This window comes from Haliotis cracherodii, unplaced genomic scaffold (assembly GCF_022045235.1).
Source record: "Haliotis cracherodii isolate W230 unplaced genomic scaffold, xgHalCrac1.p SCAF_14, whole genome shotgun sequence".
In the NCBI taxonomy this organism is placed as follows: Eukaryota; Metazoa; Mollusca; class Gastropoda; order Lepetellida; family Haliotidae; genus Haliotis; species Haliotis cracherodii.
The window spans coordinates 13586156-13613598 of NW_027266269.1; the positions used below are offsets into that span (position 1 = coordinate 13586156).

At 42.7% G+C, this 27443-nt stretch overlaps 1 protein-coding gene across 3 annotated transcripts in view; it reads left to right on the top strand.

Moving 5' to 3' along the window:
• The window catches only part of LOC139461013 (atrial natriuretic peptide receptor 1-like), a 206362-nt gene that overhangs the window by 140776 nt on the left and 38143 nt on the right, over nt 1-27443 (top strand). For all 3 annotated transcript variants that reach the window (XM_071242484.1, XM_071242486.1, XM_071242483.1), the window contains exons 3-14: nt 540-735; nt 2864-2999; nt 4442-4533; nt 7696-7834; nt 13596-13680; nt 14574-14697; nt 15305-15400; nt 17796-17873; nt 19806-19910; nt 20629-20700; nt 22081-22246; nt 22751-22906. In XM_071242484.1, the coding sequence (XP_071098585.1) occupies nt 540-735; nt 2864-2999; nt 4442-4533; nt 7696-7834; nt 13596-13680; nt 14574-14697; nt 15305-15400; nt 17796-17873; nt 19806-19910; nt 20629-20700; nt 22081-22246; nt 22751-22906 (1445 nt within the window). The remainder of the gene's footprint in view (nt 1-539; nt 736-2863; nt 3000-4441; nt 4534-7695; nt 7835-13595; nt 13681-14573; nt 14698-15304; nt 15401-17795; nt 17874-19805; nt 19911-20628; nt 20701-22080; nt 22247-22750; nt 22907-27443) is intronic.

Below are 27443 nucleotides of genomic sequence, written 5' to 3' on the forward strand. Positions count from 1 at the left end.
TTCACGATTATGAAAAAAAAAGCGGTGAAAAAAATTACTTTCGTCTGAAACATCAGGGACAATTTATGCGAATATGTCGTTTAAATACATCATCGTGGGAATATTGGGAAAGGATATTGAAAATACGAGGTACGAGGTAGCAAACAAAATGTGATATATGAATTGTTGCAGAGTTGTATTTATGTACTTATAACGATTACAAGTGTGAAGTAAGTCGGTGAGTTGGGTTTTTAAGCCCGATTTGAATAATATTTCAAGTCATATCACGGCGAGGCGGCTGTGTTGGAAAGTTCATATGGGGCTGGCAAGACAAGGGCCTAAAATCTAGAAATCGAAAGAACGAAAGCGGATCCTGACACGACTAAGGGACGACAGTTTGCACAGCGAGATAGGACACGTGTACACAAAGCATTTGGTGAATACTTGCATCATACATCTACTTGAAAATGTATAAAACCTCTATTTATTTAATCGCAGTCTAATAATTCGTATAAAACTCCTATGCCTCAACCATGCAATATACATTTATGTATGTCCAGCAAAAATGAAAGCGAGGCTTCCTGGTATCGAGAGGATGATCCACCGGAAAGAAACGAAAAGGCCCGAAAGGCATACGAGGCCTTGATGACAGTGACCCTCCGAAAACCGACAAGCCCTGCTTACAGAAAATTCTCGGAGGAGGTGAAAAGAAGAGCCCAGGTCATGTACCCGGATTTCACGTACGGGGAGGAAGAGGTGAGTGACATAACGGTGACTGAGTGAGTGAGTTGGATTTAACGCCGTTCTAACAGTAATCCACTTATATCACGGTGTGTCAGTTTGATGTTGGAGGAAAGCCCGAAAGATGTGGATCTAAGACGTTTACAACCCTGGTGAAACCCACGAGCACGGATATGGTGCGAACCGGGGTTCGAAATCACGAACATAGGTTTCAGGCGTGCTCTAGGGACTCACATCCGCACAGCGAAATGCGATGCCTTAAACGACTTGACCATTATCACAGTATGTACTATATGTCCACAGAAGCGAAGCAATGGCGTGTTTCAAGAAGAATAGTTCTTGGTGTGCATGTTCTATATCATGATAATATGTTTAAGTGGCACTTTGAAGCTGCAGTAGGAACCAAGGGAGGATTGTTACAGAAACTTAATTCAGTGTCTTTATCAAGTAAATGTACTTTATCAAGCAATCCCCTTTCTTAATACAATTACCAGCATCTCTACCCAAACGTCACATTAAAATCCATATGCAAAATTTGTCTTCAGTTCATGATCATTGGAAACGTATATATAGATATTATGTGACATTTATAGATATGAAGAAGTATAAAAGTTTTCACTGCTAATATCGCTGAAGCAACGGCCATTAGGAGAGGCTTTGATCATTGAATATAGTTCAACTAACTGTTGAATATGTTCGCAATGAGGTTTGTTATATCAATACATCAGATGTTCTCATGATTAGATTTGTTTGTTGTTTAATGCCACACTCAACAATATTCCAGCTATATGACCATGGTCTGTATAAATAATCGAGTCTGGACTTGACAGTCCAGTGACTGACATCATGAGCATCGATCCATGCATTTGAGATACGATGACATTCATCAACCAAAGTCAGCGAGCTTGATCACGTCAAGCATCGTCGCCTCTTACGTCAAGCATAGTCGCCTCTTACGTCAAGCATAGTCGCCTTTTACGTACTAATGAGATATGACTAAATATGGAGAACGCAATGAGAAGAATGGTACTATCAGGATATGTTGAAACCCGCGGTGATTCCATGTTAGTATCGGTATTTCGGCAACCTTTATTTGTCGTACGACACAATTATGTGGATCGTGCGGTCAGACTCGGTGACGTCATCGATCGCGTGTCATATCACACCCGGCGGCGTGGGGCATTCTTCATAACATCAATCACTGGATTGTCTCGTCCAGATTTGATTATTAAAAGTCCACCGTCATATACTTGTGGCCTAAATATTGCCGAATGCATCTTTAAACAACTTCCACACATGGTTCATTAGTTGACGACCGTGGAGAACCATCTCTCAGCAGAGAACAGCAAATATTATTGTCGAGTCTCTCACTTGGAGGACGCCTCCGTAAAGCTGTAATATTACTGAGTCTATAAAACATTACTTCCCATTCACGCACCCTCTTTCATAAGGGTATACTAAACTCATCAAAAGAAGTCAGAACACTCTGTTATTTCATATTACTATTGTTAATCATTCATAGCATGACGATAGAATCGTGTGTTACTAACTTTTGAGGAGATATAGAGAATCTCACCCGAGTGTCTTTGATCTCAAATATATCAACACGAGTTGACAAAAGTGGAAAAAACTACAAGGCTTGCCGAGGGATTTTTCCACGTTTATCAACGAGTGTTGATATATTTGATATCAACAGACACGAGGGTGAGAATATATTTATCATCCAACGTCATTCTTCCGAACTTTTCAGTTTGTAGACAGTAATAAGCAGTGTCTAAGTGTAAAAAGTACTGCTAACAGCTTCAATAGCAGATCCATTAGCGATGCCATTTGATTGTGACGTCATGGTAACCAATGACGTTACAATGGTATGCAAAGTATTGTGATGCAGTTTCATTGCAGCGATATATACAATGTAGATCTCACCCAAGCGATATCTACTGTGGGGGCCAGTTTTGGATCATAAATGTCATTTTTCACATTTACGGTGGAATGTGGTGTTTTACATGGAAATGACATTGCATTATTATGAGGTTACAACATCACTACGTGTACTACTAACACATTTATGCAAAATTGTAATTATTTAGTTTTATTGAATGGGCGTGTAGATTGTGAATACAAATGCTGGTTCCTACTTCAGGTGAACAGTTTCGTGGGCGCCTTCCATGACGCCGTCATCCTATATGCCTTGGCCCTCAATGAGACTATTCAAGCGGGAGGAAAAATATCTGACGGTGCCAATATAACCAGGCGAATGTGGAACCGGACCTTTGAAGGTGATTACCTCGATCAGTGTAGAGTTCGCTTCCCACACAACTATCTCGAGTGTTGTTTTTTTGTCAATAGTAAACATGTCATATTTCGAAAAGCCGGCGACAGCAGAAGTATTCAGTTAGCAATCAGGGGTGATAACACCACGTGATGAAGTACGCTACACAGCGGCACACACACTACTCACGTCGTCACGCAACTGTTGTTTGCAGACATCACCGAGATAGGCATGTGTCACCCAACTGTTGTTTGCAGGCATCACCGAGATAGGCATGTGTCACCCAACTGTTGTTTGCAGGCATCACCCAGATAGGCATGTGTCACCCAACTGTTGTTTGCAGGCATCACCGAGATAGGCATGTGTCACCCAACTGTTGTTTGCAGGCATCACCGAGATAGGCATGTGTCACCCAACTGTTGTTTGCAGGCATCACCGAGATAGGCATGTGTCACCCAACTGTTGTTTGCAGGCATCACCGAGATAGGCATGTGTCACCCAACTGTTGTTTGCAGACATCACCGAGATAGGCATGTGTCACCCAACTGTTGTTTGCAGACATCACCGAGATAGGCACGTGTCACCCAACTGTTGTTTGCAGACATCACCGAGATAGGCACGTGTCACCCAACTGTTGTTTGCAGACATCACCGAGATAGGCATGTGTCACCCAACTGTTGTTTGCAACATTTCTCACCAACTGTTGTTTGCAGACATCAGACATCACCGAGTTAACCATTTCTCACCAACTGTTGTTTGCAAACATCACCGAGTTAACCATTTCTCACCAACTGTTGTTTGCAAACATCACCGAATTAACCATTTCTCACCAACTGTTGTTTGCAGACATCAGACATCACCGAGTTAACCATTTCTCACCAACTGTTGTCTGCAGGAATCACCGAGTTAACCATTTCTCATCAACTGTTGTTTGCAGACATCACCGAGTTAACCATTTGTCACCAACTGTTGTTTGCAGGAATCACCGAGTTAACCATTTCTCACCAACTGTTGTTTGCAGGCATCACCGAGTTAACCATTTCTCACCAACTGTTGTTTGCAAACATCACCGAGTTAACCATTTCTCACCAACTGTTGTTTGCAGACATCACCGAGTTAACCATTTGTCACCAACTGTTGTTTGCAGGAATCACCGAGTTAACCATTTCTCACCAACTGTTGTTTGTAGACATCACCGAGTTCACCATTTGTCACCAACTGTTGTTTGCAGACATCACCGAGTTAACCATTTGTCACCAACTGTTGTTTGCAGGAATCACCGAGTTAACCATTTCTCACCCACTGTTGTTTGCAGACATCACCGAGATAGGCATGTGTCACCCAACTGTTGTTTGCAGGAATCACCGAGTTAACCATTTCTCACCCACTGTTGTTTGCAGACATCAAACATCACCGAGTTAACCATTTCTCACCCACTGTTGTTTGCAGGCATCACCGGCACAGTCAGCATCGACGCCAACGGCGACCGGAACGCCGACTACTCGCTCCTGGATATGAACCCTGACTCCGGCAAGTTTGAGGTAGGTCTACAACATGGGGGCTGCACTAAACACTCCAGCGTATACGTGGTCAGAGATGATGCGTGTCACCGCACCCCGACATGTGTGGATATGTGCTCATTCCACCCGCCACTGTATGCCCTGGCCCAGGTTATGTACATACAGCCGTGATGAAGATGGATTAGTGCCACCTGCGGCGTACAACAACATTCACCCACTCACGCCATAATGGCGATGAATTCGCAGAGTTGAGTCCCTGAGTCCCTTTGGTCGTTGGTCCGAAAACCGGTTCGCCCCAAATAATTTTTCTAGGTTTGTCAGCATCAAACCAATATTCGATGGTTTCACCGAAGTGGTAAACATCTGAGACCAGCATCCCACCTGGCTTTTCTCCCACATTAAACTGACACGCCGTGATATAACTGGAATACTGTTCAAAGCGGCGTTAAAATCAGTTTACTCACTCACTCACTCTCATTCAAACAGGACGATGTTAGCTATTACTCGTTAATCACACACAGATGACATATATCACTCTTTCTGTGACACATAGTTTACATTACTGGCCAATCAAGTAATTAAGTTTCAATAAGACATTTTTTTTCCATTCCTATAATTCTCACAGTATTTCAGCTCAACACGAACTGGATTTAGCATGGCTACATATTCCAAATTTCCACTGCTTCATGAAAATATTTCCACAACACCGACATAAAAAAATGGCGAGGTTATACATTTGTTTTTGAAGTCTCAGAATGTCATGTGCAAAAAAATGCAAAAATGGGTTATATAGAATAGGCACAGATGTAAAAACATAGACACAAAAAAGTTGGTTCGGAAAATCAATCATGAAGATTTAATAAAATTGATCATCAGGTTTAACATAAGACCCTGTGGCGTGTTACTTTCATAAACTTACCGGCACTTTTATTTGTTGGACTGACAGAAGGCACGCGCGTCGACACCATCGCGAGGTGCACGCTAGGAGCGAGAAGGAACTGTCGTCACGGCTTCTGTATCAATGTTCGTTGAGGCCAGGTTCACGTAGTGCCGATTATGGTTCCCGTTTGAGATCAGACAGCGCTACGACACGAAAAGTGAAAAAATCGGATTACTATCTTCAATGATCTGTAATGTCGCATCATTGTTTGAACGCAGTCGTATACGTTCGTAACAGAGTCTTACGGATCGGGAAAGGTCCAGAGAGGTCGGCCAAGCACCCACGACTGTATGGTGCGTCCCGTAACATTCGGGAAACTCAACCGAATTTGTCTGGTCGGATTACAATCATGACTATGTCGTGACAGATTCTGCTGTGTCGGGTCAAAATCATAACAATGTCTTGTGTTGTCTGGACGGTGACCTGTAGATCAGGACGCTGTCGTGATGAACGGGCACGAACTTTTCATTGCCGTTTCTTGTCGATTGAGTCCAGATTGCGTCCAGATGTTGCAGAAAATATACCTGTCCGGTGTCTGTCTGATCTCTTTCGGATCGCATTCGAGAGAATCGGGACGCTGTCGGCACAGATTCGGTCGTTTTGTTCCCTGCGGAAGATACAAATGGAATCAAATTCGGATTGAGAATCGGGACGAATTCGGCTGGAAAGGGCTGAATAGGGACGCCTTCCGCCACGAATCACAGGATCTTGATCAGACTTTTGACACATTTTAATCGGGAATGGTCTCATCAAGGACGGCAGTCAAAATCCTGAATGTGTGATTGAGCCCTAAGGGACCAGTTCAAAGGTCCGATGTCGTAAAAAAAGTCTTATTCCTCACATTTGGGGTGGATGGGTTAATGGTCCTGTAAGTTGTCTATCCGGCAAAATGAATTTATCTATCTATGATTTTTCAGTGTTTTATGCAGTAACTAAACAAAACGGATCCTGTTTTCATTCATATGTTAGGAGTTGTCATGAAATACATTCAGTTTTTCAAAGGTTGGGTTTTATCATCGCCGCCAATCTTGTGCAGTACGTAATATATGACAGATTTGATCCATAAAAGCCCTACAAATGATTGTCAACACCTCGTAAATAAACATCATTCAATCAACGTGCCAAAAAGAACAGTGCAAAACACGAGAATGCGTGTCAAAAGAGGCCACACAAGTCGGATATTCAACATTGGGTGATATGTCTCAAAACGTATTCGACATCGAACGTTTGAACTGGTCCCAAAGTCACATTAATATAGATAACGATTTGCACGAAACCCACGTGCACCACACAGTCATGTGACATGAACTGTTCGCGGTCATTGACCTTGATATATATTACTTGTGAATAGGTGATGGTGCGGCTGTATTTGGACAGCCGCGTCTGAAGTCTGCATCGCATTAACTTGCAGTGCAGTTGCATTCATCAATGTCCAAAACGAAGGCACTTTCTACTCGGCTAGACTAAACATGAAATCATAAAGTGACGGTGTTGCACTTGAGAAATTTAAATAAACAAGTTATTGCTCAAAGCCATTTTGAGAACATAATGCAAATGTGGACATACAAGGGCGTTAGGCTTGCTGATAATTGGCAACGACTATGTTTGTTTGTTTGTTTGTTGTGTAACACCGCACACAGTAATATCCCGGGTATTTGACGGGAACCTGTAGTGACGCGAGGGTACAATATATTTTGACACGCAATCAACCAAATCAACGAGATTGACCCCCGAACCATAAAGGCGTGACCAATTCCGACAAGCACAAAATACTGGGAACCCTTTTCTGTTCTACTTAAATAGATATTCGATAAATATTCCCCACCAAGCCGTTTTCCAAGGTTATTATTATTAATAATATTCTTCTTCTTCTTCTTCTTCTTCTTATTACATATTACATATGTCATCAGTTAGAGCACCGGAATCGTGTGATATATACATGGCAATTGTATACATGTCTGACAGTCATGATCTATTTCATATTCTCTCGTGTGGATTCAGGGTCCGAATACGTCACCGGTGTCTCAGGGTCGTACATGGGGATCTGGCGGCCACGCCCTGTCACTTGGGCGTGTCATCGCGCCCTTATGGCATGGAGAGTTGCTCTCGCTGTCAGTCACTGGTTTGCCTGGTCCGGACTCGCTGGTCGCAGACCGCTGTGAGATAGTTTGTATATAGCTGATGGTGCTGGCCATATAGTGTTTCCTTTGTAGTTCAAGTATTGATGTTTGTGGTTTATTCAGGTCGTGGCCAACTACTTCGGGAACAAGAAACGATACGAACCGGTTCCTGGGAAGGAGATTCACTGGGCTGGAGGAAGAACTTCTCCCCCGCCGGACGTGCCCAAGTGTGGGTTTGATGGAGCCAAGTGTCCCCCCGAGGGTTCGTTAACAGACAAATTACACCCTAGAATAACGTTAAATGTCTGAAAAAAATATTTTTGAGAGAAAGAAAAAATATTTATTTTGAAAAGGAGCCCCAGTGAGATGGACTACTCAGAACCTGAACCTGAGGAAAATCTAGACTTGCTTCATTAAGGGATTTTGCATAACAGAAAAAGCTGGGCGGAAAGGAAAATGTTTTGGTCCATGGATTGTTAGACAAATTATTTACACCCAAGGAATTCATAAGTCAGTGTTGCTTTGTAAGTGGTTGGTTGACAGTAGGAACAGGACCGTGACCCGTTACTTTGTATGTCCGCCATTTGGGTGCGATGTCAAACCAAACCAGCCAGCCCTTGATGGGTTGTCGTAATGTTTGGTCTCCTAGAACGTCCTCGTCATTGTGGACACCCGCTCCCCATGTTAGTTTCCCTGTACGATGTTCAAAGGAAACCTTTCTCTGCTACCAATGCTGCTACTTTTAAACTTCAAACACACGCCAAGTTGTTTTATTTCCTGAATCTGAAACCCCAAGTAATTAGTGAGACCTGATACGTATACTGGTTGGTTCACGGGTGGTCGCTGTCTTGGCAGACACTGCTCTATAATTATGTTGTAACGGAAATAAGACTACAACTCAGTACAGTTATTTAGCCCGAGACGTGGGAGGCTTGGAGTACTCTCAGGGTGTGCATGAGCTGATTATCTGACAAGGTGAGTGAGTGAGTGAGTGAGCTAGCTCACCTTGTCTTGTGCATCAAAAAGAAATGCGAGTCGAGTTAAAATGCCTATGTCTATGTGACCGACCCGATAAGTCTACAGTGGAATCTCTTTAACGATGTCAACACTCTCGACAGTCGAGTTTTACCGAACAAGACATTGCTTCAAACACTGCACGTTTTCTTGGGTCTGTATGATAGTGAGAATGTCTTGTTATCAGCTGTTTTCGTTCTGTCGATCTCGACCCGTGAAGATTCAGCTTAGAATAGGTCTTCAGCAACCGTAAACTGCGTCTATGCTGGCCGTAAGAGTCGACTTACGCTATCGGGTTGTCAGGCTCGCTGACTTGGTTGATGTATTTCATCGTATCCCAATCGCGTGGTCCAGACTCCGTTGTTTACAGAACGTCGTCACATAGCTGGACTATTGCTGTCCGTGGCGTTAACAACAAACTAAACATATGGCTCAATATAAACAAACAGATTCCTAAAATCATTGTGGATTATCAGCGCCTATGCAGACGAATGCTTCATTCACCAGGCAACCCGTACGAATGTTCTAGGTTCGTCCGCACAGAAATAAATGTTTGTTACTTTCATTTTACACCATTCCTGAAGTTAGCACTGTAAATGTGTCTTATGAAGATTGTGTTCAAATGCGACATACATTTCAAACGAGAGACATTTAATAGCGAGTAAATTAATAGCATTACTTCAGTCTTATAGCAGAGACAGTCAATTGAATAACCCCGAGTACCCTGAGCGGGAGACTATCTATAGAATATCCCTGGGACAGAGGAACATTCTGTAGAAAGCCCCTACTTAGATGTTATTCCACCAAATGCCCCTTTAAGACAATAGGACGACGTGATCCTTTGTTTCTACTGCGGAATCATGTTACATACGCACGTCTTTAGTCTACGATTATAAAATTTCATTTGACATTGTACAGTCGGTTATGAGGTTTGCCTTTGAAGTAAAACCTCATTGATAGAGAAATAATTATAGAACACGAATAAGACACTGAGTTGATGAGGGTATTTTTCAATCACACACTCAGTTGAAAGTTAGTGAGTTGGCTTTTTCGCCGCTTTGAACAGTATTCCAGTCATATCGCAGCATATCAACTTAATGTAGGAGGAAAACCTGAAGTGATGCAGGTCTCAGAACTTAAACACTGGTAAAACTCACGAGCACGGGTATGGTGCTGACAATCCTAGAAACACACTAGGGGCGAAGCGGGGTTTGAACCCACAATCACAGGTTTCGGAAGTGCCTAGGGCACACCACCTGACACAGCGAATTACGGCGCACCAGACGACTGGGCCACACGTGCCATCAGTTGAAATTGATCGTTTGTTGTTAAACGCCGCTCTCAGCAATATTCCAGCAATACCCGGATCTTCCCGGGTCCAGTTTAAACTGAATGGCAGACAGGATGATATTGGACAGCAGTTTGTGCAGGGTCTACCTCAGCCTGCATTCTGCTCATTCGTGGTCCATGTGCAGATCCATGGATATACCATGGATATACCATGGATATTCACACGGATGCCCAACTCAGACACAGTATACTGACTCCAAGCCGACCAGTCCTTGTTTTATCCCCTTAATGCCGAGTTCCCGGCTTGGAAATAACTAGTCGTTTGGTTTGACGCAGCCGGGAATCCAACCACCGCCCTTCCGCCCTCCGGACAGACACTCTATCCACCTAACCAGGTAGGCGGTCGTAAAAAGCTTGAAATGAGTAACAGCGCGATGTTGAGCTTTGAATTCCCAAACGATAGATCATTCACTGTCTCTACAACATGATCCAATAACAGCAATCACTAAAAAAATGTCATTGCAAGAAAATCTCTCATCGTAATGATCTGTTCTTTTCAAACAATCGAACAAACCACCTCTGTCACACGCCTTGCTGTCACTGACGATTGCCTAAGAGCACGTGCTTATGACACGCGTTATGCACGTGAAGCTCGTGACCCCGCCTCACGATAATCCGGTTTCATAACAATCGGCTCAACAGGTTGCAGATTGAAGTCATATATTTCTTTCCAGAAAAGAATAATTACACTGTTCGAGTTTGTTTGTGAGGGCTATAGCTCTTCGGTTTTGTTTGAAAAAAAACCACATGGGGTCGGGAAAAGCCCTCTTTTCTTTCTGTCTTGCATTTACATTTTAAAAAAATACCTCGGTGAAATGTTTTCTCCTCAACGTAAAGTACTGCCACAGAAAATATCTCTCATAATTGTAGCGATATAACTTCTATAAACGCTGGGGTGTTTTTTGTTTGTTGTTTAACACCGCACTCAGCAATAGTCCAGCTATATGACGACGGTCTGTAAATAATCGAGTCTGGACCAGACAATCGAGTGATTGACATCATGAGCATCGATCAACGCAACTTGGATACGATGACATGCTTCAAACCAAGTCAGCGAGCCTGACGACCAGATCCCGTTAGTCGCCTCTTACGACAAGCTTGGGTTGCTGAAGACGTATTCTTCCCTGGATTTCCACGGGTCCCGCTGGAGTGAGTTTGATTTTACGCCGCTTGTAGCAATATTCCAGCAATATCACGGCGGGGGACACCAGAAATGGGCTTCAGGGTCCCGCTGGAATGCAAGACACCTTAAATACATTTTATTAATATACACCACATGCATGTATACATCACGTTTACGTTAACACAAAATTACTATAAAAAAAAATTATTTTTTTTTTTTTTATGTTTTTTTTGTGCATCTATATTATATCATGTATATTTCCCAATAAACACCCCGGTGCACAAGCTAACATCCGGTTCATACGGATAGGGTGGTAACAATAGGTGGTATCGACGACCATGTGTCGTTCTATCCCTACGGCGTGATGCTTTCCGTGAAAGGCGACTATACTTGTAGTATAAGGCGACTAACGGGATCGGGTGGTCAGGCTTGCTGACTTGAATGAAGCATGTCATCGATACCAATTGCCTGGATTGTCTGGTCCAGACTCGATTATTTACAGACCACCGTCATATAGCTGGGATATTGCTGAGTGCGGCGTTAACAACAAACCAACCAAACCAACCTACGCCATGGATCAGTGCTCATGATATTAACCACTAGTTGGCTGTTGCCGAATTATTTACCGGCCGTGACGTAGCTGGAATACTGCTGACTCCGCTGTAAACAACACACACTCACCAAGAGAATACATTTGGACTGATGACATGTTTATTGTGCAAAATGATAACAATCCGATACCACTCGTCAGTCTGACAAATATTGATTTAGTGGGTTTTGTGTCTGTAGATAAATAGCACTGCATTAATTGGGCGTTATTTATTTTGCAAACTGTTTGGAAAAAATACAGCGAAAATATCCGATTTTATCTCAAAAGAAGACTAATATTTTTAAGGCTTGGTGAAGGAAACGACTTGCTTCCTTGCCAAATGCGTTGGGAAGACTTGCAAACCTGCACCTTTGTTTACATGAGGTAAAGAAGAACTCAGAGGTAATGCTTGGATCAGCTCAAACTGAGAGAACTGGGGTTGGGGTGGAGTGGCTTGGGGAGGGGGTGCCTTTATAAATGCAAGCTCAACCGAGGAGAGGGATTAATTCCTCTTAGAAGCCGAACAAAAAATGCCATTTGCCTAATAAATGGGGAAAATGTTTTCATATCGAACGCCACATTTTTTCAGCTTGAGGGTTATTCACCCCTCTCGTGTAGTGGACTCGACCGGCTAAGAGTAAATTTCGCACATGCAGCACAAGTGTCTTGCTATAATCTCTCAGCTGTTTCTCTAAACAATGTCGAATTTTATCGGTGTGCCTTTTTTAGATCATCCAGGTGCCTTTGCACCTTATCTGTTAGTGATCAGTGTCTTCATAAACACAAGAAACATGTCTTGTTGATACTTCCTACAATGATGTCGTCGGAATGCATGTTAAGGGCGAACTGTACAGACGCCCCGAGTGGTTGAAGCACACAGCTCGCGGATCAGAGGGACTGGCGGGGGATCCTGGTTTATATACCTGTGTCGTGGCAAGAAAAGGCTGCGAATACATGTAGCTACTGGTAATCAAGGATAAGTTGAACCTACTCACAAAGCCAGTTTCAGACAAGTAGAATTTGAATTTGGTTAAACGTAATTAATTTGGCACTGTTTGGGAGGGTGTACGCATGTCGAGGGTCATGACGATGAAATTGACTACAGTCCCGTGGATAGACGTATTCCTGATTAGACCATTGAGAGGTGACAAGTCGATACAAGAATTCTCTAAAAGTCGTTTGAAAGATATATTATAATTACAAAAAAATCTATAAACAAATACATCAGATTAATTAAGGAGAATGTCGACAATAAATTCGTTAAGGTCTCAACTCTCACAATCATTTCATGAATGACACTATTCATTATTGCTCTCTGGTGTTAAAAAGTAGTCCTTTCATTGTCACGATACTTCACAACTTTGTTATCTGTGCACATTTGTTTTCTTCGGGTAAAATACATCAGCATGTGCTCTTATGTGCTACTATATTCGCTGGTAGAGCTCGTTGTTAACCGAGAAACGCACATATCCATCGTAGTATTTGTCGCGGAGACCCGTGAAGACTCGGGTAAGAATAGGTCTTCAGAAACCCACGCTTGACGTAACAGGCGACTAACGGGATCGGGTGGTCAGGCTCGCTGACTTGCTTGATGCATGTCATCGTTTCCCTATTGCGTATTCCCTCGATTATTTACAGACCGCCTTCATACAGCTTGGAAATTGTTAACTGCGGCGTTAAACAATAAACAAACAAACAAACAAACAAAACTTGTCGCTAACCAACCACTACGCCTTTTCTTCACAATGGTACACGCAAGTGGGCGGACCTCATACGGAGTCATACGGGGTAAATTGTGAGGTCACAAAGCAACTGATCGTGGCTTACCAAGGGTCAAGGGTTTGGTTAAGATGACGAATGAATAACATGCTAACCGTAATCTCGTCTTAAAAGCAAACTCACTCACTCACTCACTCACTCACTCACTCACTCTCATTTTGTTATTAGAGCCCTTTCCAGAGTACGGCATCGTGATTATTGTCTTGGGATCCGTGCTGCTGATCGTCTTGGTCGCCACGTTCTTTATATACAGGTAAGTATAAACTTCCCGGCAAAAGAAAGTATACACCAATGTTTGATGATGTCTAAAAATGAAAAAAAAAACGAGAATTCTTTTCGATGGTGATGTACTTCATACGGATATCGTGTTTGTTTGCACTTTGAGTTTGCAGTGTTTCGGCGACTGTTTTCAGCCTAAAGTACTCACGGAAATGAAAAAAAACTGTTTTTCTCAATTTAAAAATCGACACAAAGTGTTACGTAGCTGAAAATACGAAATACAAAACTACTCGAAAAGTACTAGTCTGGATTTGCTAGTTTGATCTCAGTGAACAATACAAAATATACTTTACAGGAAGTAATTTGTCGGCACTTTCAACATTCAAGTCCAAATTGACATAGCAGAAACAGACTATAGGCATTATGCACCTGTTCTCACCTGTCGTCAAGGTGTCATAGGTCACCTTGATCTACTTACACCTGGTTATGCCGTGTTTCACAATAGTCTGTTTTCTTCACATTTATACAAACTTTTACGTGTAAAAAGGCATAAAAACGATTGATACGCTATATTTGTGCCACGGCCCAATTAGTACTAATTTAGTTGTTTGGATATTTACATATTTTGTATATTAACTGCATTTATTTAAGATCTGAGGTCGAAAAAACAGTTTTTTTTCATTACCGTGAGTAATTTAGTAACTTTTCGATAACGTTTGTAATTGTTTATAGCCTCCTGTTTCTCATGCAGTGTTATAGTCATGCTTGCCGAGTTGACGAGGCCTGGACACTTTCATCACATGTTCAAGAGATATAAAATACAAAAGATTATCACTGGCCTTACAATTGGTATGATGACACTTGGACAAAGGCGACGGTGGTGATAATAATGATGATTATTATGATGGTGATGATTTCTGCCCACAGACATATAAAGCTAGAGGCAGAGTTAGCGGAAATGAACTGGCGAGTGAAGTGGGATGACATCCTGTTCGGATCCCCTGGCAAAAATAAGAAACTTGATCGGAGCGGAAAGGGCAAAAATGCTGAGGTAAGTGTTGCGTCGATGACCCTTGAAACCCACGAGGAGGGGTGACCAAGGATGCTGTTCAAGGATGACAATGGGGCTCATATGGGATTCGAACCAATTATCACCGGATCCTGGTGCGGTTGAGGTTTGTAAGTCAGCGAGTAAAACTATGAACTACATATCTCTGAATGTACACCCCCAGTGCAAAATATTACACATGAAATTTTGATTTCAAAAGTGATTCATTTTCATCACCATACTCGTGTTCGTGGGTTTCACCAAAGTGGTAAACGCCCAAGATCACCTCGGTTGGAATATTACCGAACAGATACGTAAACCAACATGCGCTTTCCTTGTAAAATATGATATTAATCACTGGATTGTCTGGTCCAGACTCGATTATTTACAGACCGCCGTCATATAGCTGGAATATTGCTGAGTGCGGCGTTAAACAACAAACAAACAAATACTAAATGTCACATGGTCATGTCCTTGCAAGGAATCTGTCTGTAATGTTTGCGTGCTGTCTGTGATGCAGGTTCTTGTTGCAGGGATTATGGCCCTATTCCTTATTTTCGATTATTCTCAACTGCATATTGAAACATGATACGTAACTCTATTGTTACAGCGGATCTCGTTCTCCAGCTCCTGTTCGAGGGACACAATCGCCGTGCTGAACAACGTTGGCAACAGACAACTGTTTACAAAGACAGGGTATTACAAGGTAAAACACACCAACGGGTAACTTTTTAAAAGGAAACGATGCGCATTCAGTCGACGCTAAAAATGAAAAGCACTTATTTCATCGGCCAAATGCATGCTTACATCTTAAATACGGATATAATTATGCACACAGTTTCATGTTACTATGTTTAAAGGACGATCTTAACAATCATTGAACACGTGGCAATATCTTAAGATAATCTTTTGAAGAACAGCGTCAATAATGTTAAGTGCTATTTTTATTTTCCCCAACCCATCGACCTGGAATGTTCTCGCTAAGTCCGTAAGACAAGAAAAAGTCATGCTTAGTGGCCGAAGTGACGCAGGTGTCATATATTCTCTAAATCTGCATATATTCACGACATTGTGCGAAGGCCGATCTGACTTATTTAGCTGGACATGACTCAATAAACAGTTCTTTAAACGCAAATTAGCAGTTAGATTATTTCCTACTTCCAACAGACTTTGGTTTAGTTTTGTTTGTTGTTTTACGCCGCATCCAGCAATGATCTATATGACGTCAATCTGTAAATATCGTCTGAACCAGACAGTACTGTGATAGTCATCATCAGTTGATCCACGCATATTGGGATAGGTTGACATGCAATCAACCAAGTGACCGTGCCTGACCGAGCTTGACCGAGCCTGACCGAACCTGACCACCCGATCCATTTGGTCGCCTCTTACGACAAGCATAGGTTGCTGGGGACCAGTACGCTTACCCTAGGTCCCGGGGAGTGGACTTTCGTTTAGGTATTTGTTGGAAGATAAAGGCACCATGTTTTGAATATGAAAATACACGTTGAAGGTACTCCTGTACAAAAAAATATTATTTGGTTTTCAAAATCACCGATTGCCTTGTGATTGTATTGGCGCTTCAAACACCATCCAGATGCACTGTGTTGCAGACTGAGAACTGTCACGTGGCCACGTGGACGTCAGCTAAAGTCGTTGCAAGTATATGAAATGATGTATGATACTTCCTAAATTGCTAGATGGCTTCAGCTTGGGTGTTGGGTGTTACTATACAGGTGTTCAGGTTTGTTCAAGACATCCAAATTTGAATTTCAATATGACCGCCTGTTAGCCATATTTGATTTAAGAAAATGAACACTACTTCTAAATAAAGGGCCAGAGGCGCGAAATTTGATGAGTGAAGTACCAAGTTTGTTTATAACTTCTCGATCGGAAATCAAATATGGCTGCCAGTGGCATAAAAAGACATAAAAATGTGCATCAACATCTCCTTGGCAACTGCTGTGCAATTGAGGCTGACACGACACCCGCTTAGTTTACTGAAGAGGTTCCAATCTGAATTTCAATACGGTCGCCACCTCAGCCATTTTGAAGTAGCCATTTAAGACCATTACTCAGCCATTTGTATTCAAAATGTAATGACGGTTGTCTGGTCAGCATTCGTGTTCAAAATTATTGTTTTTTTTGTCGATAATCTAAATATTGCATGTAGGTGAAACATAATATTTCGTTATTTCTAGATAAGTCTGAGATTTTGGTTTTGTTTTTTGTTTTTTATTTTCAAGCATGTAAGCAGACACTATAGCAAGAAGAAACACTTTCGTGTTACTTCCCCAATAGTTGTAAATTATGTTATCGGTGGATTTGTAAGACATTTAAGAAAAATACACACTACATGTAGTGTTTCGTAGTCAGGAAATAAACCGCTCATATGGACCCAGGGCGACAGCAAGTTCTCTAATTAGGGTTTCAACCGTTTCCAGTTAGATTAAAGTTGACACGTGATGTGGGGTAGAAATTGGTTTTCAACTTCCTATCCCAATAAATTGCGTATATCAATGATCATGATGTCAACCACTAGATTGGTTAGTCCAGACTCGACGATTTACAGATCACGGTCATATAGCTGGAAGATTGCAGCGTTAAACAACAAACAAACAAACGATCAAACTTATTCCTAGAACACGCCGTATCCCAATTGCATGGATCGATGCTATGGTGTCAATCGCTGGTTTGTCTGGTCCAGACTCGATTATTTACAGACCGCCGTCATATAGCTGGAATATTGCTGAGTGCGGCGTTAAACAACAAACCAACCAACCAAACAAGAACACGCTGGCCACAATTGTGCATTAAATTGAAGGGAGATAACTTGTGGCACCTTGCCTTCAATGTGTTTACCGTTACAACTGTTGTTGGCGTTGTAGACCTCTTGTCCTGTTATTTCCTGACATAATATTTTTTTATTTGCGCATCCAAGTTTCATAATAATAGATATGATAAAACTGACAATATTATTATTAATGATAATTGATTCCTGTATGTATAGTGCGCCATATCTACCCCTGAATGCCTGCTTCTGTCAACATATAACAACATGCTTAATGGAGTGAGTTTCATGTGTGTGTCGGGTGTTTCAGGGAGCTATCATAGCCATCAAACCTATCTCACGGTCCAGCATAACAATACACAAACCTTTACTGTTGGAGGTCAAAAAGGTGAGTTGGTGTTGATTAAATAAATAAATTTTAATTGCAACAAAACTTCTTCATGACAGTTACGTGACTTGGTCGATATTGTGCTGCTAAACGATGGAATCTTCCGAAGCCGTGCACCAATTGGATAGAAAACGTCATTACATAAGGTGACAAACACATCTCACCAGTACGTAAATTCCCTCAAAAGAGTGATTTTATCTGGTGGGAAACGACGCGTTCTATCTTACACCGAACTTTTAATTTTAATCCCTCAACACGCACACAAATATCTGGGTAATTTTTGTCAATGTTTCCAAAATTTAACATTACCTTGTCTGGAAAAATGAAACGATAAAAAACCCAAATCAGATGACAATAAAACCGATCGCCCAAACGCATCACGGCAACGGCCATGGTAACCCCATGCATATTGAAATGCACATGCGTTCCCCCATTCCTTGCCCTACAATAATTCACCTAGATCGGATAACATTCATTCGTTATTGAATTGCTACCACATGCCAAGATTGACAAGAAATCAGCGACACCAAGCCCTTACACGATTGCAAGCTGGACAAACCGCCCGGCAAATAGCAAATGCATTAATTTTTCAACACTACAGATGACTGACCACGTAGTGGAAGACCAAGGGTCACCACCCGACGTCAGTATCGTCAGATTGTGCGACAGCATCTTCAAGATCGCTTTGTTACTGCTGCGGAAACTGCTCGACAGACCATGGGGACACACCAGCTACACATAAGTGCGGACACTGTGCGCCGACGATTGACGAGTAGACACCTCCACTGTCACAGGCCACACCGAGGACCCATTCTGACACCACGTCATCGCCGGGACCGTCTTCAGTGGGCAACACAGCAACAGCATTGCCGCCACCAGCGTCCTCTTCTCAGACGAGAGCCGTTACTGTATCTCAACAGCAGATGGCAGAAAGTGGCGACGCCGTGGGAACATTATTCGGATGCTTGTGTTGTTGAGAGAGACTCGTGGCGTTGTCCGAGCATCATGGTGTGGGGTGGAATTAGTCTTGCACAGAGGGTCAGCCCTGTGGTCTGCCAGAACATCGGGCCAGCGAGAGGCAATGGTGTCACAGCAGCTCGGTACATTGATCAAGTATTGAGACCACACGCCATACCTTATTTGGCACGTCGCCGCAACCACGAATTTCAGCATGATAACGCCCGTGCCCACACTGCGAGAGCAATGAGAGACTTCCTCCAGCAGAATGACATCAGAACCATGCCGTGGCCTGCCCTCAGTCCCGATTTAAATCCGATTGAGCATCTGTGGGACGAGATTCAAAGACGGCTGAATGACGTCCCACCAAGGCCGACAACTGCAGCTGAACTTCGTCAGGCGTTCTCCAGAGTGTGAGCTCAAGTGCCTTTGGCCTTCATCAACCGCCTCATCCATTCCATGTATTGACGTTGCACGGCAGTCATTAATGCACATTTCGGACACCCGAAATACTGACTTGTGATGCGATTTTCGTATTTAGTATTGTGTTTCACTTTAAGAACATTTGACACTTTAATTTCAACCTTGATGATCAGTTTTGCCAAGTTTCATCTTTTTAATAATCATGTCTCAAAGTATGTTTACAGTGTTTGGATAAAAAAAAGGTTTCTCATATATCTATCCATGGTGACGTTGCTTTTGCGGTTCAGTATATACTAGTATACACGACAGACTGACACGTAGCTCTGTAGTAAGTAAATATTGATTTGTTACAGCAACACAATTTGGTTTCAAATGAATCGTTGCAATACACTACACGGGTTCGAATCCCTCTGACGTCATACTTTCTCATTAGTTACTCTAGCTTAAACGACAGAGTGGGGCTCATGTTTATAACGTATGCATCATTTGTAACCCTTCCCCCTTGTGATCACATGCGTTGATTATAGAATGATGTATTCCTCTATTTGACAGATAAAAGATTTACAGAATGACCACGTGGTGCGGTTTATAGGGGCGTGTCTGGACTCCCCCCACCAGTGTATATTGACGGAATACTGCCCCAAGGGGAGCCTACAGGTACTCACGTTATCCTCCTACAGACAATTGTCCGAATCTGACACCCGCAAACCATTACTTGTCAAACTATGAGGGAATACAGAAAACGTGGATGTATAATAACAAAATACCCGCAAGTTGTGTATTTAAGTTGTAAAATACAAATCCTGCGCACCCTCTATCACAATTGGTCATCAGTACTCGATGCTTGTCATAAGACGCGACATCGCTTGGTGGCTACGCTGTCATTGTACCCCGAGAACGTGGTTCGTTGCTTGCGCTATCATCTAATAGTTTGCTTGACCAGTAGGCGAACCCCGCCCAGATATAGCTGGGATATTGCTGACTGCGGCGAGAAACATTCACTCACCTAATATATAGCGATGCTATGTAGGTAGGGGTATGCAAAGAGATTTGTTCTTCTATTAATGAGCCGAAACATTTTGTTGCCAAGGTGAATCATTGTCTTTAATTGTTTAGCATATATTCCTTTGTACCTCCTTCAATTCATTATCATGTGGTAGACGGTTCCGTCGAATATATACTTAAGGAAAGAAATAAGGAAACGACTACAAACTAGACATGTTAGGGAAATTGCCTCATTACCACCCCGGGTACCGGAATGGAATAGGTCCGCATCACTCTGTTGATGGTCGTAACAAAGTGGCCTTTCAGTTGAGGCGCGTTGCCTGTATGTTCCTATTCTGGTATTACATTTCACCCCGCCTGTTGTTTCCAGGATGTGTTGGAGAACGACGAGATACAGCTGGACTGGATGTTCCGCTACTCCATCATGCAGGACATAGTCAGGGTGAGATTCTTCATGAACCCTTGTTACAAGATGCTGGCGGCTACACATCCGTGAACACTGAATACAAGAGCTGCTGTCACAGAAGTTATCAGTTCCTTCTTTTCCAATACTCAACACAAACAACAGGCAGCATATCCTACATTAAGAGTGAGTTGGGTTTAACGCCGCTTTTAACAGTATTCCAGTTATATCGCGGCGTGTCAGCTTGTTGTGGGAGGAAAGCCTGTAGTGATGCAGGTCTTGGACCTTTACCACTTCGGTGAAACCCACGAGCACGGGTATGGTGCTGACAAACCTAGAAACATAATCGGGCGAACCGAGATTCGAACCCACAATCAAAGGTTTCTGGCAACACTGCACAGTGAATCGCGGCGCCTTAGACGACTAGGCCACCCTAGCCCCCACCCCCACACCCCACACCCTCACTCCCGATTTGCGCGATTTGGTTTCAATGTGTGTCAGCACCACACCCGTGCTCCTGCACTGAAAAAAATCCGTGCAAACAAAATCCCGTATTTTTTACAATAAAAGTCCTGGCACCTGGTTCTTAGTAAAAATACCTTACATGAGAACGTTCATACCGTACCGACGGTACGCCCGTACCTACGACCGGAACGTTTTGTGTACGATACTTATACTGACAATCAGCTACCAGGTTCGATATATGCTGTTAGTATTTAGCCGTACAACTGGCGTTACGATTTGTCGGTGACGCATGTGAAGACGTGACAACGATACATTTCAAACAACCTCGACATTGACTGTTTAAATCTACACCGGCGTGCATGCCCTGTAAACACAGACACCGCAATGTACCAAATAGCCTATGTAACATAATCAAGGCATATTTGCAACCACAAACAGTATATCCCGGTCACTATGCAGTGTCTATCGGTCCCAAGCTTCGGCAGAACCAGGTGCAAACAGCGTTGTACAAAAATGGCTCCGACAAAACCTAGCCCGGATGATATCCCATAGTGCTCTGTTTGACCAGAGCACAACGTAAATACAACACACGAGGCCGTAAATATGTTTCATTGGAAAGATTTCTCGCAAACATTCAGCACTAGTCGTGGTAGTGACGGGGTTTATGGTAAAATATCGTCAAAATGTAACAATTAAAGTGACGTTTCTTGTACGCTAATTTCTTTACATTGTGGGTTTCACCAAAGTGGTAAACGTCTAAAGCCTGCATCACTATGGGATTTCCTCCCACATAAAGCTGCCACGCCGTGATATAACCGGATTACTGTTGAAAGCGGCGTCAAAAGTGACTCACTCATACACCATGATGCAAGTGATCACGGATAAAACCAATGTTTGTGTCTGGCTGCTTACTGTTTAGCAGAGTGATCACTAAGTTTGTGGGTTTCTTTTCAGGGAATGGCATACCTTCACAGCAGTGAAGCTAAGAGTCACGGGAGGTTAAAGAGTACGAACTGTGTCGTTGACAGCAGGTTTGTGGTCAAGATAACAGACTTTGGCCTCCACTACTTCCGGGAGACCGATGACGACTTCGATGAGATTGACTTTGCGCTGCAACAGAGTACGTCAATCGGGATATATTGATATTGTCTCAATGAGTGTGAGTTAGTACTGTCGCTGTGGCACAACTACAGCCAATATACGAATTGAGAAAGTGTGCTGGGTTGAAGCAGTGTGAAGTGTTCATTCGGAAACAAAAATTGTGAATTACACGCTTTTCGGGATATTTTACGGCGCTTCTTTCAATATATTTCTCTAATTTGGTGTTCATTTTCAAAGTCTCATGTGGGGAATCTTGTCATTGCCAAATATCATATTTCGATTACTATAGTGCAGTCAGTGTCTACATAAATGCACGCTGACTGCCAGTGCCTACTGTCTATTTACAAGTAGACCGTCACATCTAGTCACTTTCTACTGACATTTGTAGAAGGTTTGTCACGTCATGTCAGTGTCTACTGTCAATGCGTCTACAGTCTTATTGTCTACTGTCTGTTTGCAGGATTGTCACTATATGGCTGAAATATTGCCGATGTAACGTTAAATTTCAACTCACTGTTTGCAGGTAGACTGTGGTCGGGTCCCGAGTTGCTGAAGCAGCAGAACGCCCCGTGCGAGGGAACACAGAAGGGGGACGTGTACAGTTTTGCTGTAATCTGCCAGGAGATCGTGTACAGGAAGGGCGTCTTCTATCTACAGCACATTGACCTATCTCCACAAGGTAAGCAGTCAATGTTAATATTCCACATCAGTTGTTACCTACAGGGTAGGGGTACTAGACCTCGGGTGGTTGTATATATTTCTTTCAGTGTTGCGTCCCATGTCAGTCCCAGGTTCTTCCCAGTTATCTCCCTTTGTCTGTACGCATCCTCACTGATGTGTTTAACCAAAGTGTGTGTCATGCGTTCCGTAGGGCGTCCTTCCGATTAAACTGTCACGCAGTGATATAATGAATATTTTAATATAGCTACGCGATAAATCGCAAAGAACAATAAAGAACGAAGCGTGGTTTATTTCACGATAAAACATCGTTCTATCATGAGGTCATTTCTGGGGATTCGAACATACGGTCGCAACTTGATGACGTCGGATATTGGACGACGTTATTTGAGAGGGGAGTGTCCAGTAAGTTGTTTTACATAGATGTAGCTGGGCAGCGCTGATAAGCGCGATAGCCGAACTATCGCACCGAAAAGCGGGAGAGATTGACAATCGGTATTGGGAGAAAAGGTACAGGTTATCGACGTGACGAGTGTGATAGTATGCGGGAAATACCAACCTGTGCATAAAAAGGACTTGTCCCCTATTCCGAGGTCGGTGATTTTTGAGAATATGCGGAAAATACCATAGACCAAATTTAAACTTATGCTATCGACCATTCATTTGCCTGGCCTACGATTATTTACAGGCCATCGTGTTTTTTTCTGAGGCAGAATTTTGCTGACTGTTTAGGTGCGCAGAGGTGGCGACTACAGATGTAAACCGCCAAGGCCACTGTCGGCGTGAATCGTGAAACGGTAGTGTTCCGACATAATTTGTCCGAACTTCCTAATCAGGGTTATGTGTATTGTGGCAAGGCTTTACGCAGGCAGAAATGTGCTTCCAGTACACACACATTGACACGATGGACACAGAGGAAAATATACGTTGCGTCCAATAATATTCATTGAACCAAATTCTTCTAAAGTCCCTGTAGTTATAGTAATTAATTAATCTCACAATGCAGTACAGTACACCATTTCATTGTTTTACAGGACCCTCATATTTCATGTTAGGATCCTTGAAATTAGCAATTACGGGTCCACTGGGTCCCTTGTGTTGTTGCTGAAGGTAAAACCCTGATTGTGTCTTTGTGCACAGATGTAAGTGCGCCTAGAAATGATCGGCTGGAAGATGGTTGTTCCGGATTCGCTCCGAACTAAGGACGTTTTAACTGTTAGTTCCCTGTCGCCTCACTGACAACACTCTCTTGCACTGTTAGCACACGGTACCTGTCGGCGTGCATCGATATGTTCACGGCTAACATTCAGAGTGGCTCGACTCTAGGTAATTGAAACATGCAATTTTAAAAGAAAGTTGGAACACCTCAGACGCAATTAGGTGTTAAAGGTGCACAGTCGCACTTGGAATTATATTGTGTCTTTTGTGTCGTTCAAGTAAAGTAGAATGCGCGCATGGAATTCCCCAAGCTCACCACAGCGACATCAATTTGGCTACAGGGAAAAATATTCGTGTGTCATACGCTGCAGTGGAGCACTTATCATGCCTCTCACTTATCATAATGCTCACACCTGTGAAGATCCGGGGTAGAATAGGTCTTCAGCAACACGTTTGCCGTAAAAGGCGATTATGCTTGTCGTACAAGGCAAGAAATGGGATTGGGTGGTCAGCCTCGAAAATTGGTTGATGCATGTCTTCGTATCCCAATTGCGTAGATCGATGCGAGGCACTGGATTGTCAGGTCCATGCTTGATTATTTACAGACCGCCATCGTATAGGTAGAATATGGCTAAGTGCGGCGTAAAACAACAAACCTACAAATAAACACAGTGTCGCTATAGCGACATACATACGTAAGGATCGAGAGATAGTTATCACAATAACGACGTTCCAAACACATCGTCCGGAATAGTTTCCAGACAAACAAGGTTTCGTCGTATAATGGTTGAAGAATATTTGACAGGAACTGGTGTTGGTATTGCCTGGAAATATGCAGTTCCATTATCTCACTGAGGGACGCTACTCCTCAAATATCGTCAGGGGGTTACACGGGGAGAAATGATCAAATGCGCTGCAAATACTATTCTATTGCTTATAATTTACGATACCTCACGTGGTTACAATGTCTGTTATGTTTTTGGAAGCCGTCGTGATGTGGCTGGCGTATTGCTTCCAACGTCGTCAACCTCACTCACACACTCTGGATGTCCACTCGCGTGTCCAGTGTCTGTCCACTTTACAGTGACGATGCCCTGTCTACATGTATTTAACATAATGTTTTTGAAACGTAACATTTCTTTATCCGATATTGGAGGCTTTGCGCGTCATAGCGCGGAATCCTCTCTGCCACGTTAACGTAATGTAGTTTTTATGTAGGTATTATAAGAAAATGATAAATTACAAATTTGGAACATTACTTGAAATGTTCTTCTATGAAATTCCGCCCACTTGTCAATGTGTGTGTATTTATGTGAACAAATACCGCCGTGAAAAATATGTTTGCAACATAAAAATACCACACACAAAAATAAGTCACGGTGACCGTGACACATACATATACCCTCCTTCGTCCAGTAACACGCGCGTGACAGGTACAAGTGAGTGAGTGAGTTGGTTGGCTGCTTTGAACAGTATTCCAGGTATATCACGACGTATCAGCTTAATGTTGGAGGAAAGCCCGAAGTGATGCAGGTCTCAGACGTTTACCACTTCGGTGAAACCCACGAGCACGGTATGGTGCTGACAAACCTAGAAACATAATCGGGGCGAACCGGGATTCGAACCCACAATCATAGGTTTCTGGCGTGCCCAAGGGACGCAACTCTGCACAAACCCTCCAATGCCGTGAAGGTGTGGGCGTTTTTAACAATTGGCACAAAATCTGTGTAAACATCTTCATTAAAACAACAGATTTATGTACATGAAGCCATTTGTATTGATCGTAATAAAGAAAGCTCAGCGAAACAAATGTCAACTATCCTTCGGCGATGCCTTATACAGCATTAGTCATCCACCTCTCCGCATCTCTCGGATGTCGTAGTGTTTAAATATTCATCCCATACCGTCTTCTGCACCCCTCGCTTCCCCCTGCCCGATGGTTCCTCAGAGAGCCGGGATGACTGCATGCAGATTACATTCCAAATCTCTATTCGCTCTGTCAATAGCCTACGTCTCTACATGGAATACGGATCTAATAGGCTTGTCACACGTTGTCTATTTATGGGCCGGAACATTCCGTCAAGTAATGGTATAGCCAGTTTTATTGTGAACAGGATAATATTTTATATCCGTCTATGGCACTAAACAAGTTGTCCGCCTCCAGATTGGAGGACACTGCCATGGGTCGCAATTATTAAAGAATGGGTTATTGTCTCAATGTCCGCGCATGCGCAGTTGCGGAAAATCATGCAGTCCCATGACAGTTCTTCCATGCTGTCTTACGATTTCTTGTAATTTGTAATTCTAAACATATTTCCATTACTCTGCCTTTAAATCATTTTGTGTTAAAAAGAGAATCGGTATATTGCTCTGGGGCTGTGTGTTAGAGGGTTTTACCGGCCTCGTTCGATAAATGTTAGTCTTGTTTCTTTCTTTGTTGTTGAACGCCGCACTCAGCAATATTCGAGCTCTATGGCGGCGGTCTGTAAATAATCGGGTATGGACCAGACAATCTTGTTTTGTGTGTGTGTGTGCGTGTATCACGTTACAACCATATTGGACAAACACCACAGACGACCTATCACGATGTTGAACTAAATGTGTATAGCAACTTTTAAATATAACAATTTAAAAGGCAAATGTAAGAAAAAGCAAAGCTAGGCGACAATGTTGGCAATAAACTATGTTTGATCGCATTATTTGTGTACACTGCTCGTGTTGTATGATATACGTATATACATACATGGTAAATGATATATGACGACTTTCTAATGAAAAGCCACATATTTCGTGAGGTTTTTGGTCTTGCAACAGGACACCCGCTGACAGTGCGTTGCCATAATTTAAAGGGACTCAGTTGCCTTCCGCGATTTAAGTCGTTGTCTGTGTCAGGGATAGTAGCATACCTGAACAATTACACAAAACTCACGATCCAGAATAAATGTTTCGTCAGACTTTAGTAACACTTGAAGTAAAACTGACAAAACTACTGATTTCAATCAGAATTAATGGTTTGGTGCATCAACGAATTAAAATTGTTATAGCCGACATGGCGACAGTATTGCTAAACCTGCCCCTAAATCGTCTAATCGGTAGGGCAACGTTAAAGCTAACTAATGATGTCAAAGCAGATCATACATAATAGATACTGGATCAAAGTGGCGTGTTCGGTTGGATGCCAATGACGCCACTGTTATGTTTCTTTGAAGGTAATTCAAAAGCAGATGGATATTTTAGTGTTGTCAGTAAAACCGAGGAGACAGTACTGTGATTACCAGCCTGATTAGATATACATTGATTTTATGTCAGATCAGAAAGGGATATTTCTGTTTGACAGAAGCAGTACATTGGGCCAGCAGACAGCCTACACCAGACAAAGC